The sequence below is a fragment of the Toxorhynchites rutilus genome, chromosome 3 (assembly GCF_029784135.1).
Source record: "Toxorhynchites rutilus septentrionalis strain SRP chromosome 3, ASM2978413v1, whole genome shotgun sequence".
Lineage (NCBI taxonomy): Eukaryota > Metazoa > Arthropoda > Insecta > Diptera > Culicidae > Toxorhynchites > Toxorhynchites rutilus.
In genome coordinates, this window is record NC_073746.1 from 302,318,791 (window position 1) to 302,333,232 (window position 14,442).

Consider the following 14,442-nt stretch of genomic DNA (forward strand, 5'->3'; position numbering starts at 1 on the left):
TCTCATTTTTCAAATGAATTCAATTAAATTGTTCTATGTAGCGTACTTTTGAATTAGGATCAATCTAAGGCAAAAAATGGGTCTCAAGAACTGTTCAACTTTCATATTTGAGATTTGAGCTCGATTTCATAGTTGGGAATCAAAGATACGTGAGTTGTCTGATGTAATTCTTCCCCGCGAGCACTTTGGAAGTCATCTAGACAATCAATGTCGAATGGTCTATAAGCATTTGAAAAATAATAAAATATCTCAATACGCTTTGAATACCCTCTGAAAATTCTCTGAACTATGGCGGAAAAGGTTTTGAATTGCGCTGCCGACTAAAGGTGAATCGGAATTCCAGAGTGAAGATGAATCGCCATTAGCAGTGATCGATCATATCCCGGAGTGGGCAAAGCATTATTCATCTAAAATTTTGAGTAACACTGTTACTCTGCCATAAAACAATGCAAAACAATGCATCTCTGTAGTAAAATATCCTACTGGAATTCCATATGAATCAAATGGAAGAAATTAATCAAGGGAGACAGGGGTCTCCCTTAAATGGAATGAAAAATTAAATGGAATTTAGACGCAAATCAGTTCTTTCCTTAATTATTTTAATTTAAAAAGGAAAAATGTCCACGCTTGTCCACGGAGGGGGAGGGGGGAGTCTAAAACCGTGCTATTTCTGTCCACGTGGTATGTGGACAGCCCCATAATAAATAAAACAAGTAGCGCAACCTCGGCCCGTCTTTATACTCTTCACGCGTCACGTAGTTTTTGTACGACCCTAATAGTTGAAGCTTTGCAAAAGCACGAGGGCAACCGCAGAGTAAAAATGGTGATTGTGGGTAGGGGAAGTGCGTGTAGGACGGACATTGGGGGTAAAATGAATATACGACTGATTTTAATCAAAGTCTGCCATGACGAAACTCCGAAAATCGTCCAAAAAAGCGTGTTCGAGTAATTCAGCACACAGCACCGAACGAAATTTTCTTTTATGTTCTATGCAAGCGTCGCAAACTATAACATATTTCATTACCGTTTTACTTTATTCATTCAATGTAATAATATTACCATTATAATTGTAATAATAATTTTAATATATAATATTTATAATTAATTAATATAATATAATGATATGATAATAAGTATTTACAGATTTCTTTATTTCGTCCTCATTTCTGCTCGATTATTATGTTTTTCGTTTACTTCCAACGTTTTCGAGTGTTTCCACGCTATTCTTTCGAGTATCGAAATTCTGGAGAGTTCTCCCATTTATTTTTTTTCAGTTTTCTTTTTTTTTGTTCATTTGATGGCTAGAGCTAAAGTTGTATATTTAATGTTTGCCTTGTTGGTTTTAAATATTTTCCTTTATATTTAAGAATTACCATACCTCCTTTTTACGTGGTTGTTTTTTTTTCTTGTATAGACACTTAACTTTACAATGCCTGTGTGTGTGTTGGTTTTTCATTCCTCGATTCATTTTATTTCACCCTCCTTAGCTTTTGTTCGTTTCTACGCGAATGCGATCAACTCTTTCTCCTGGTTTGACTTTTGACATTTTACTTTTTTTGTTTGGAAAGCAATTACCATTTATCTACAAGTTTTTGTTCACGTGTCTGTGTTAATTTATGCTATTATTCACGTTCCTTGACTCTCTCTCTCTCTTCTCTCTCTCTCTCTCTCTCTCTCTCTTTAAAATGAACATAGTTACTCGCGTAAAAAATATTATTAAGATTATCATTCTTTCTAGGAAAAAGCGATAATAATAAGAATAGTTATAGTAATCATAAAAAAACGAACCGATAATAAGTTAACAAATTCCATGCTTCTCGCTCTCTCTTTCTCACTCGCTCTTGCTCTCGCTCTCGCGCGTTACTCTCTTAAAAACTTAATTTGTGTGTGTGGGGGAAGGGCACACCACCACCTCCGATGGGTGCACCCACTTTCCGAATTGCAATATAAATTCTTTGAGAACAGAAAAATATATTATTTTTTTTTAGAAATAAAAATTTGAACTATCAGCGCGCGCCCATCTACCTATCTTTCGCTGCTCCTCTCCCCCCGAGGGGGATTGACTGCTGTCGTCTACCAATGACCGACTGACTTTTTGTTTGTTTGTTTGTTTGTTGGGTTGAGTTGTTGTCGTTCTCTGAATGATTCGTTTTACGTATTGCAATTTTCCTGTTTTAAAATTACTCTTATGTTTGTTCCAATTTTTTTCTCCCTCTTATCGGGATTACCATTATTAGATTTTTTTTTTGTTCATTAATTTATGATTTGCTTTTGTATAAAATTCACATTCCTAGCTATCATCGTTTTTTTTAAATATTATTTTATTAAATTAAACAATTTGATTGTTTTTTTTCATCATTTTTCATTAATCATATTCGCGTGAGTTAGCTCTGTTCGCCGGAGAAATAATCTCGGGAGAGAAAAGAGACAACTCACGCGTAGCAATGGAAAAGAAATTCAAAGAAACCGAACTGGCAAATGGTGTGTTTTACTCTACAATTTTAATGTTTGTTGATGTTTTTCATTGTATGTTTGCAAGGATTGCGGTTCCTTTATTTCTTTTCATGCTTTGTTTGTTTTTTTGTGTGTGTTTCTGCACGAATTCTTGGAATTGTTCAATGAATAATTGTTTTATTGTGTACTTTTCATCGAGCTTCTTTTTTTAGTTTGTTCATTTTCGATTAAAATTCTGAATAAATACTAGATTTTGTTTGTGTCTGTGTCCTTTGTTCCATTATTTATTCGGATATGCGTTCATCGTTTTGCATGCGCCTGGGCGGGAAAGAACGAATGTTCCTTCGCACGCCCCCGACACTTGCGACTTCCCCTAATTCTAAACAAATTATGTTTAAGTTTCACTTAGGGCTGCTAAACTGAGGAAACTATTTACAAAATACATTTATACATTTCTTGGATTCCATCAGGGGAACAAGAATGTGTCCCGGAAAACAGCACACCTTTCGTAATGGTCAAAAACAAAAGTGTGGTGTAGAAATTCGATTACTGACTTCTCTTTTTTTCTTGTTCGAGTGTGAGTGTGTATTTCAGCTTGTTTGTTAAATATAACTCTTTTCTTTTCTCTTGTGTATATTGTTTATGATTTTTGTTTGTTTAAATATATTTGGTTTGAGTTTTGAGATCGTTTTCTTAACCTTGCATAAACATTTTTCCCTTTTCCCTGTCTCCGCCGCCGCCTTCGCATATGTCGGATGGTTTGGTTAGGGATTAAAATTCTGTTAATTGCCGAACCCTCAGAGCTTCTTTCAACGGAGAAATCAATGATGGATTCGATAAAATCAGGATGTAGCGTAATTACGCAAATGTTGTTGGGGACGAACTTAAAAAAACTTCCGCTAACATTGTTGTCCCATCGAAGGGTTTCGTGTCACTATCAGCTAAATATTTGGCCTTTTTTTCTTATTCATGTTTGTTTATGTTATTATATCTCTCTTCGGATGGGAAGTTCATCATCATGAGTGGAGTATTTACAAAAAAAATATATTCCCCCCCATCCATTATTCTGCCTCCGCCGCTCGTTTGCTAAAAGTTTTTGATTTTCCGTTCACAATTTTCCCATTACTGTGTTTTGATTTCATTGTTTTTTTCTGTGCAAATATTTCTCGCGGGATATTCCGAAGGGAGACAACGATCGCTAATTATTCACCTATAAGTACGTTTAAGTTATCATTGTTCTTCTCTTTCTCGCTTAAATTCAAAGAAGGTAGAGAAGTAAATGCAATTTGGGAGAAAGAGCAAACCATTTTGGATGTTGGCTGTAAAACTAAAAACCAAGAAAGAAACAAAACAAAACGAAACTTTGCGCTTTCTTTTCCTAAAATAAAAAATTGTTTCCCTCTTAGAAGTTAGGCTAGTGGCTTAAAATCTAGCAATCATTTATAATTTTTTTTTTTGTTCTCCATTATATCATATTTAAAACTCGGTTTAACAGTCTTCTTACATTGATAGTTGAAAAAGAAGGAAAAAAAAGGTGGAACTTATGCCTCGCGTGTTTGGTAGTAAAAAGTATGTACACAAAGAACGAAAAGTGTGTTCAGGAAAACAAACTTTCGTTCAAATCTGTGAGGAAGTTGGATCGCAGTCAGATAGTTGCTGTTGTTGTTCTTCACGTTATAAAAGAATAGTACGAGCATCTAAATATATATAAAAAAAAACCATGAATAACAACGTAAAACAGAAGAGATAAAGACATTCTTCCTTAATCACAATTTCGTCTGTAATCCGTTCCCACTGTTTTTTTTTAGCATGGAAACGTTCAGACTTTACTCTTTTTTTCTTATTCCCGAATCAACGCCGCACTTATTGTTTATATTTGTTTTAGCTATTTTCGATTGCACTGACAACTTTTTGTTTCAATCCGTCCGTTGGTTTATAACCATTCGCTATTCACAAACCTCGTCACTAGACGGGGGTTCCCTCCCCTCAATACTCCCACCGTTCGTTCACCTCTTCCAACAGCTCGGTTTTTACCTGAACGAGATCCTTGTCGGCCCGGTCGGAAGCATCGCCGGTCTTGTCCCCCAGCCCGCTGCTGGTCATCGTTACGTCGTCTTTGTCGAGCCTTGCATCCGCTTCGCCGTGCAGATCCTCCGCCTCCGACTGTTTCGAGTGGGTTGACTTGGCGTCGTCATTTTCGTTGTCACTGCCGGAGGAGGCAGCCGCTGCTACGGCTGCTGCGGCGGCCGCTGCCATCGCCGCAACGAACCTCTGCTGCACCGAGGGTACACTGTCCGACTGGAGCATGCACACCCCGTTGAGGAGGTCGTTGTCTTTCTTCTCCCCGGTCACACCGACGCCGCCCCCTACTCCTGGAATGTTGGAGCCCTTGTCATCCTGCCAGTCGGGATTGACCCACTGCGGAGCGGCCGGTTTTCGCCTGCTAATCCGGGACATCGCATGTAAACTCGCCAGCGATAAACTGGTCGCCGAGTGATCGTCCGTTTCGCTTCGCTTCGAGCTGTCGTCCACCGATTCGGAGTCGCTCATGTGACTTTCGCCATCGTTGTCACCGTCTTCCTCGTAGTCCTCCTCGCCCTCCCGTTTCACCGATGAAGGCATCGACAGGTCCAGACCGCTCATCTGCTCGCTGACGGCTTTGTTTAGGGCCGCCAAATCGACCTCTCCGGGGATGAATCCTCGTCCAATCAGTGCCGCTAGATTTGGATTCGCAGCGAAGTAAGGTGGATAGGGCAGTGGCACTCCACTGAGTCCCATGCGCTCCTTCTGGATCTCCATCAGTCGCTGGCTCAGAAGCACGCGGAATTGGACCGGATCGAACGGTGCCCCCGATTGGTTCTCTCGCGAGGGAATCGGTTCACTCGGCTGTCCGTGGGGAACCTGCTGTTTCAGCCGCATCCGGTGGTTGTGGAACCAGTTGGTGATGGTGCGGGTTGACAGGCCCAGTTCCGTCGCCAGAAACTCGATCGTCTGTACGTTCGGGTAGGGATCGAGGGCGAACGCCAGTCGGAGCGCTTCTTTCTGCTCCTCGGAGAAAAGCACTCGCTGCTTCTTGTTGGGAGGAGCCGCTGCCGAGCCAACGGATCCGGGCCCCGGTGAGTTGGAGTGGTAGAACTCGGAGGTGTCGTTACTGCTGGTGTCCGAACTGTTATCCTGAGCTCCGGGGCCGGTCGATCGCCGCCGCTTGCTGGCCTCGCGACGTTCGTTCTTGAGCATCTGCAGCCGCTCGACGTTATTGGCGTCACTCAGCCAGAGCTGCATGCGGATGAAGGGTTCACGTCCCTTGATGCTGAGCATGTGCCAGGGTTTTGGTTTCGAGAGAAGCTCCGACACGGAGCCCTGGGAGAGACCGAGGACGGCTTCGCCGAAGATCTATGGGACGAAGATGGAAATAAAAATAGGTTAGCGTTTGTTTTGATTGATTTGATGCTGTGTAGATTCTGACAAGTATATACCGGAAATTTGTAATTTTCAATCATACCGCTTATCATTTTTCTAGATTTTTTTTTGACATAGAACTACGTCTTTCATTAAGGGTGCCAAATCAGAAAACATGTCACGTTTTTATGAAATAAAGTTAACGTTAATAACTATTTTTGTCGCGAACGGATTTTGATGATTTACATACCAAACGAATCGATAATTCCCTAAGATTCATTTTTTATGCTATATATTACAATCCCCTGGTAAACGGTTTAAATTGATGAAAAATAGAAGCATTTCCATTTTCCCATACATTTGTCATTTGTGAGCTTCCCTACCCATGCTGTCAATAACGAGCAACTTATCGGCGATCAACGAAGGGGAATGATTGAAAGTCTCCGTGAACAAAGAAGAGAAGAAGAAGAAGAAGGGCGAAGGGGAATATTTGCCTAGAGCAAGAATATTAGATCTCGCTGAGGCAAACTTTCAGTATCGTTCCAGATACGAAGCAAGGAACATCGCTTGTTCTTCCTTTTTTTGCGTCATCACATGGCTTCTTTTCAGATTGTGCTGTGGACGCGATCAAATTACTTACTCGCTGATGTCTCTGGCATTGCAATCATTACATCAAACTGACGCCACTGACGGTTCTGAACTACACAATCGTGTGGGGAATCATCGGTTCACCAAGAAAATAATTGTTCAGGAATTTTGTGTGTGATTTGGTTTCGCATGACAGTAACAAAACTATCTCCACCAAGGATGACAGCTATGCTAATCGAGACCGGAAATATTAATAGAAAGGGCTTCTGTTGAGAAGAGCGCAAAGCGGAGGACTTGAAAAAAATAACAGCATAGTTCTACGTCAACAATGAGGTCGGGCCTTGGACACAACCTCCTATAATTTTCAGGTTGGTTCTAATTAGTGCAGCAAATATTCATATCATTTATTTGAATTTGAATGAATGATGAATGATTATCATCAGTTTGGCAACACTTCTATTCATCGCGAATATTGGGGGCTCGTGAACTGAATTGACAAATGATAATGCTTTACTCAGGCGGCGGACTATGTTCCTTCCATTCGGTTGAAAAACCACTCCTTTATTCTTGTTATTTGTCATTCTATCATTGAGATCTGAGATTCACTTCTGTCAAATTACTTTTCGTGCCATTCAATCGAAGTAGTTACGAACTAAGATAAGATCGAACAACTGGCTTTTTATTCTTCTTCGTCGTCCAAAAACGAAATCATGACATGAAGATGCCAGAGTTGCCAAAAATACAGCCGATACACAAGAACATCTAGTTGATTTGATGTACTTGCTATCGAAGCGGCGAGAACAATGTTCAGCCCCGAAATTGATGGACAGTGAAGTAGCATCGACATCATATCGAATTTCAGCTTCATCATTTTTCATCAAAAAAAAAAAAAAATCGAACATTTTTTTAGTGAGGAGGTAAAGTGGTCACTCGCACAAATCACGCTAGAAAAGATAGATTTATGCGTGTTTTCTTGGTCAAATTTGTTCAAATCATTATTGAAATAGTAGGTACATGTTTGAAATGAGCTAGGCATATTCATCTAGAATCGTAATTGATATTTTCTCATACGTACCAAAACGTAGTAGGAAACACATAACGTTTTTCAAAATGAGGCTTGGTTTTGGTTGGGGTGGCATATTTTTCCTAGGTCAAAACCACAAAAGGGACCCCTTTAGGAGCGGAAGGTGATAAGGTATATCAGCTTTTGAGAACTGAACACTGTCAGTAGTAATCCTCCACTGACCACTTTGCCCCCCAAACAACGAAATGCGAATTATGCGAAATAATCGCTGAAATTGAACAAAATATCTGTTCACCTCCCCTAGAATATGTGAACAGTCGTCCAAACTGTTGATTTGTCACAAATATCAGGTCAAAAAAACTAAATTTCACTAGAAATTCCTAAAATTCAAAACGCACAAAACTACGGCCGAATGGCTACCGAGAGAGCGTTTTCATTTATATCTTGACATCCGACCGCTCCACTGGAGCAAAGGGTGACTCAAAAGTCATGAAATTCTTCAAACAAAAGATGACTATCAATACGGTGTCAATAGTTATACTACCAAACAAGCAGGTGACCACTTTACCCCACGTGACCACATTACCCCCACTACCCATATCAGCAGTGTAACAAGTGATTGGTACTCAGCAAAACACAACCTGGATTGCATCAACCATCTCTTTTTTTTCATATTCACGAGCTAGAGCAAACAACTCTCCCATCTGCATAGTGAATGGTGAGAGTTTCCATTTCTTCTTACCAATGAAAACTATATTCCGGAACTCGTTTCAATTAAATATCGTAACATTTATCAAATTCACTATTTCTTAATTCAATACTGTTTATTTTTATTGGCAACACTGGAAAAATCGACGTTTTTTAAAAAAATTATCGAAATCAGCCGACTGACAGAAATTTTGGTCCGTAAAAGACCCCCTTATTGTCTGATCTTATATTAGTTTACGAAGACCCAATTAAGTTGCTCGTAGCAGTATTTGTGTTTATGGATGTGTTAATTTGTGTGTTAATGGAAGGTGGAAAACGAAAGAGTGAAAACACTAGAAGCTTTTCTGAAGTTGCGTCCCAGTTTGTGCATAAGGAAGGAGAGCGAGTATACTGTAGGACATCCAATCTGAGTATGATGTAGGAAACTTCATTCGGTATTTCCGAACCCCCAACACAAACTTGGCGATCGAGTACGGTTGGATCAGTTAATATATAACACTAGCGAGAAAGCAGCGAATCATTTCGACAAAGATCTTTGCTGCTGATAAACAGCTGTTGATAAAGTTGTGAGCAGGAATTGGTATGTTTATCTTGAATTATAACATGCTTGCGTGCGTAACGTACGGAAACCAAAAGATGAGTTGGAGTTATCCCTGTTGGATGAAGAAGAGGAACAAGAACAAGGAACATTCAAATAAAATCGTCGAGGAGATAGCAGATAAAATCGCCAACGATTTCAACGATCAAGTACGAGAGAACATAAGTATCGTGAGATGGTCCGTGCCAAGTGCTACAAAAATATACATTCCTATTTGTATTTCGATTCGAAATATTTCGAACGAGTTGATAAAATTCCGTTCGATCTGTTTCTCTTCGAACATTAGATGGGCAAAACGTACGAAATAAGGAACGCAAAATTATAACTCGAACAAAATAACGGTTTCGAACGAAATGGAAATCCCTCCGGATAAAGAATAGGGCTGATAAATACAAGACCAATTCCGAATATCATAAGGCAACATATCGTCCGATGTGGTTCCAAACACGATGGGGAGGGTTTTATAAAATGCTCGATAGCTTTTCTGAACAAAAATCCTTCTTAATCCAGTTAGGGCAGCTCCAGAAATAGGTAAGATGAATTGAATGAACAACAAAGAACAAAAGCTTGAATCGATATCAACATTTGCTACAGATCTTTCATCCAACTGGGAATTCATCGAGCGTTACGTGGAGGCATTTAAGCCGATATTCGTTTTTACACTTCCTTACCGAGCTCGAATTTCATATGTTTTAGTTGCATATATTTAGGAGTTTCTGGAATGTTGCTCAAAGAAAAATATCAGAGACGCGTACCAAAACAAAATAATTCTCTGAAGTTAAGCGACAAGCCAACCAAACAACTCGAACAATTCTGACAGTTGCATCGATACCTTTCACTCGGTCGATGCTATCGAATCGAATATCTAGAATAGTAAAATAGATCTAACGAGCAAAATTCTTATCGACTCGATTTCTATTATAGGGCCCTATAATGTACAGTGGGTCATTTTCCAAACGTGGGATTGCATCAAACGGCTGGACACAGACTCCGTAGAGGCTCTCATCTCATCTAATCCTAACGCTGAAATCAATGACAAGAATGACTTTATCACAGGAATGTTCGGTGGTACTCTCAGCATATTATTCCATATTATTCTGCTTTGTAGAAGGACTCAATCAGCAAATTAAATATTATTCCTAGCTGGAAACTCTTCGTTTTTCAATTATCACACGTGAAAAGATTATGGATCCCAATTGAAGATGTTAGCAAAATTCGAAACAATCGAGCAATTGTGTCTTTGATGGCGAATGATAATCTTCGTCATTTTCATTGTTTTTTTTAATTTTTGCCACACTGGTCTTAATGTCAATTTTAAGCGTGATCATTTAGATTGTTTATAGCGTCATTAATAACAAACTTTCTTCCTCGATAGATCACAATAAACAAAATTTTATTTTTCTTGAGATAAACAATTGGATAATTGTGAATTGTGAAGCATTATCTAAACACGCTAAATCCCATGTTTTGATTGGCCCGATTTGTGCTCCTCAAATTGTACCGACCAGAAGGAGGAAGCAGTGTTACAGCGGGATACAATTCGAATATAGTGTGCGGAATGTGTTTCCCCAACACAGACTTTAGTAACCGAAGTATATAAAGAGCCCTCTATTCCCCTTTTCAGCATTATATCTACCCTATATTGGTTTATAGAGTGTAATAAGCATATATTCAGTATTGTATATTTGGATACGATCAAATCGTTTTATTCAATCGATACTTTAATTAATTTAAAAAAAATGATTACTAAGCTAACGGTAGTGATATAACGCGGTTGAATCATAGATAAAACCCGGAGACGAATGAATTGCTAGATTTAAAGTCTCCGTAAACAAAGAAAAAGAAGAAGAAGATAAAACCTACCCATGTTTTTTTCGCTTTTTTTTATATGGATCATTCTATTGGTCACAGAAATTGTGTGAAATTTTGTGTTGCAAACCAGATTTCTTGTGCCGAAATGACGAAAATGTTGCAGAACACATTTAGTGACTCAACAACGTCGAAAACACGGATGTATGATTGGTATAAGGCAACCAAAGAGGGCCGAGAAAAGATAAATGGTTCGCCACGTCAAGGACGACCATCCGCCTCTTCAACTGGTGAAAACATCGAAAAAATAAAAGGAATGGTGCTCGGAAAACGTCATTTAAGTTTCGGAGAGAGCTAACCTGTGAATTAAATATGTCTCAGGAGACCGTTCGATATATTGTGGTTGATGTTTTGGGCATGAGAGAAGTCGCAGCACGACTAGTGCCAAGTAATTTCTTCAAAAACACCAATTCCAGGTACATATTTGACAAAACGTAGAGCGCCTTACCTTTTGACCGATGTTGTTCGCGAGCAGCGCCTCCTTGATCTTGGTGGTGATCACCTGGGTGTCAAGGTCCTGGGTGAGGGCGGCCATTTCGTACACGGTCGGCGAGATATGCTGATGCAGGCTGCCTCGCATCGAGTTCACTCCCGGCGGGGGTCCGGGTTGATGCTGTTGGGAGGTTGGGGTTTGCTGTTGGGGTGAGTGAATCCCGAGCTGGAAGGGTTTCTTGTCGACGTTTTGCAGCGGAATGGCGTGCTGGGGTGGAATGCCGGGTGGAGTCAGCAACATCGTCTGGGGAGAGGGCTGCTGTCGCTGCTGAAGCGATTGTTGCTGGTGGGATTGTTGCTGCTGGGCTGGAATCGGTGATGGTTGAGAGGAGGGAGGTTGATGAAGTTGCTGTTGCTGCTGCTGTTGTCGAGCGGCAGCTTCCTGTTGGGCTTGGTGCTGTGCCACAGCTGCCAGCTGTTGCTGGTGGAGTTGCTGTTGATGCTGCTGGAGCTGTTGAGCTTGTGAAGTGGGAGGCATCTGCTGCATCTGGGACATCTGCAGCTGGAGGAGTGTTTTCTGGTCCTGCTGGAGCTTGCTGAGCGAGTCGCTGAGCATCTTCGGCATGGGAGGCATTTGTTTGACCATCATTCCGGGGATTTGAGGGGTGCCACTGTAGTTGCCAGTTCGCATGAGTTTTTCCGGGGCGATTTTGTACTGGCTGGCGACGAGTTTGTGAACGGCATTGTCATCCTCGAGGAACATTTTCATTCGGATGAACGGTTCGCGGCCTTTCTGGGTCAGCATGTGCCAAGGTTTTGGGCGAGCCAGTAGATCGCTTACGGATCCCTGGGATAGACCAAGTACGGATTCACCGAACAATCGCTGGCTAATGGAGTACTGGGAGAGGGACTCCTTCACTCGGCGGACGATGTCTTCGGTGTTGAGGTTGTTGTACATATCGAACTGCTGCTGGGTGATGGGGGGTAAGATGGCCTTCAGCGGACGCTGCTGGCTGCTGTGATGGGGCGTGACGGGGGGTTGCGTGATGAGAGAGTTCGTGATGGACGCCATCCGTTGCAGGGGACTAGCGGTGACGGAAAATTCCTCCGCGGAGGCGATCACCGGTGGCAGAATACTGCTGCTGATGGGGCTAGGGGCGGACGAAGCGGTAGTGGTGGGCGTACACGTTCCCGGCTCAGGTTTGGGTTTCACCAGGCTGAACGCGCTATGCTTCATGGCGTCGTCCACTTCCCTGTTGGCGGCATCGATTTCGCTCTCGAGATCAGTTAGCGAACCGTTCAGTTTGGAGGACTGTTTTTCCTTGGGGAGCGAGAGATCCTGGACGGATCCGTTGAGGCCGGTCTGCTGCTGTTGTTGAGTGGCAGCGTGTTGATGCTGCTGCTGCTGCTGCTGTTGTTGTTGTTGTTGTTGTTGCAGGGCGAGGAAATTTGGAAGGTTGGAAATGCTTGGCATGTTGGGAAGGCCTCCACCTGCCGCTGCATTCTGCTGGAGCTTAGCTAGCTCTCGATGGTATGCCTCGAGCGCCATCCGGATATTGTCGTCCTGCAATCGGTCCATTGGTGGCATTGCTCCGCTAAGGAAGTGTGGGAAGAGGAAACTGAAGGGAGAGAGAGTGCGTTAGTGGCATTGATAAGGATGATTCGGATGCGATGATACTTACTTTGGAAACTCCCTCGGACTTCGCATCAGCTTCGAGAATTCCTCCTGGTAGATCTTCGCAATCTTGTCCTGGGGAATGCCGTCCTCGGTGTCAAATTTCTTCATCGCGGCGCGTCGGTTCAGGTAATCTTTGGCAAATGGCGACTGGACGTCACGACTGTGGGGTGACTTCGAGTCATTATCACTGTGCTGGGAATCGTCCAGCGAGTTGAGCTGCAGCTGCTGCTGGAGCTGAAGCTGTTGGTGCATATGTTGCTGCTGCTGCTGCTGAGACGGATGCTGAGGAGTCGAGAGACCCTGAGGATCGCGCTTAATCATCGATTGAGCCTCGGACAGGATATGCTGGATTCGGTCATCGTTCATGTCTGAGCCCTCGGGCCGTCCGAAAGTTGGCATTCCTGGTTCTTTACCTGTAATTAGAACATATCTGTCATACAAAAAAAACCGAGGCATCTCAGACGTGCATTTCGGGGGTGGGGGCGGCGTGGGCGGAGGCTTCCGAGTGTGGTGGAAATCCTGAGGCTGTATTAAGTGGAGAAGGAAGGCAAAAGTCAATCCCATCCCACTCTTCAAGCTCGTTGGCTCGCTGGCCACATGTGTGTGTGTGTGTGTGTGCCGTTGTGGAGAATGGCAATGGCGAGAGGGGGAGGGAGGGAAGTCGAATGGGCGTCGCTTTTATCTTTCTCCACCACATCATCATCCTCCATATCTCGTGTCGGGTCTCGCTTTCGCTTCGGTCGGCACAGAAATGGATAAAAACCACTACTTGAAATCTACATTTTATACGAACGAGCATATCACCATCGTCGTCATCATCATCATCATCATCGGCGTCGATGCTGCCGCCGGAGACGGTGGAAGGAAGCGTTTCAAAAGGAGAGCGCATCAGAGTGCGGAGGCTGGCCAAAGGAAGGAGAAAATAAAAACGACGAGCCCGACGATGTGCAATCTCAGTTCTCGATCTATATTTATATGTTCCAGCTTTTATAAAATTTATATAAAACGACTTTACATCTCCTTTCTCATCAGCCGCCGACTGATGGCGCGCGATGGCTGCGGAAGCGCAGTAAAAGGGCACACACAAACAAATGGTGGAGCCCGCACACACACAAGAAACGTGCGGAACTAATTGGCATTCAAGGGGGGGGGGGGGGGCAACCACGACGCTGTCACAAGGTGAAAAAGACACCTATTGTGGAAAATTGCAATGTAATTTCCACTCGCCGCTGGGGTGGCGACGGCAGCGGGTGGCACTTTCAGTGTGTACCTACGATTGTGTAAACAACGACCACGATTGACGGCGACGACATGGCCCAAGGCTCATCAGAGGAAGCCTTGATCGGTCATCATCCTTCGTGGAATCAATCAGATCGGATGGAGAGCATAGATGATTGGTTAGGATCGGGCTCGAAATTCAACCATTAGTGCACGCGAACGGTCGGCTGGAAGCTGGTCACGCGAGATGTTGTCATTAAACAGTAGCCGCCCGGTGAGGGGCCGCCGCCGCCACTGCTTCTTTTGCTGTCACGTGAGAGTTTGATTGGAAGTTTGCGTTTTTTTGTTGTTGCTGCGGTTGATCGAAACATTCCCGTTTTTCTCAAGAACTACTCCGGCAATCGGTGGATTGAAGAGGTTTGAAGAGGGAAGCGCTTCTATTCAAAAGAATCGTGTCTTTGGGTTTTGTTCTAC

At 42.7% G+C, this 14,442-nt stretch overlaps 1 protein-coding gene across 5 annotated transcripts in view; it reads right to left on the minus strand.

Annotated features, from left to right (window-relative positions):
• Positions 1–1,015: 1,015 nt before the first annotated feature.
• LOC129775354 (homeobox protein cut) overlaps positions 1,016–14,442 on the minus strand; it is a 372,272-nt gene continuing 358,845 nt past the window's right edge. For 4 of the 5 annotated variants that reach the window (XM_055780016.1, XM_055780021.1, XM_055780019.1 and 1 more), the window contains 3 exons: positions 12,755–13,163; positions 11,089–12,691; positions 1,016–5,847 (listed from right to left, as the gene is read on the minus strand). In XM_055780016.1, the coding sequence (XP_055635991.1) occupies positions 4,441–5,847; positions 11,089–12,691; positions 12,755–13,163 (3,419 nt within the window). In that variant the 3' untranslated portion in view covers positions 1,016–4,440. The remainder of the gene's footprint in view (positions 5,848–11,088; positions 12,692–12,754; positions 13,164–14,442) is intronic. The other variant, XM_055780018.1, reaches the window with a different exon arrangement.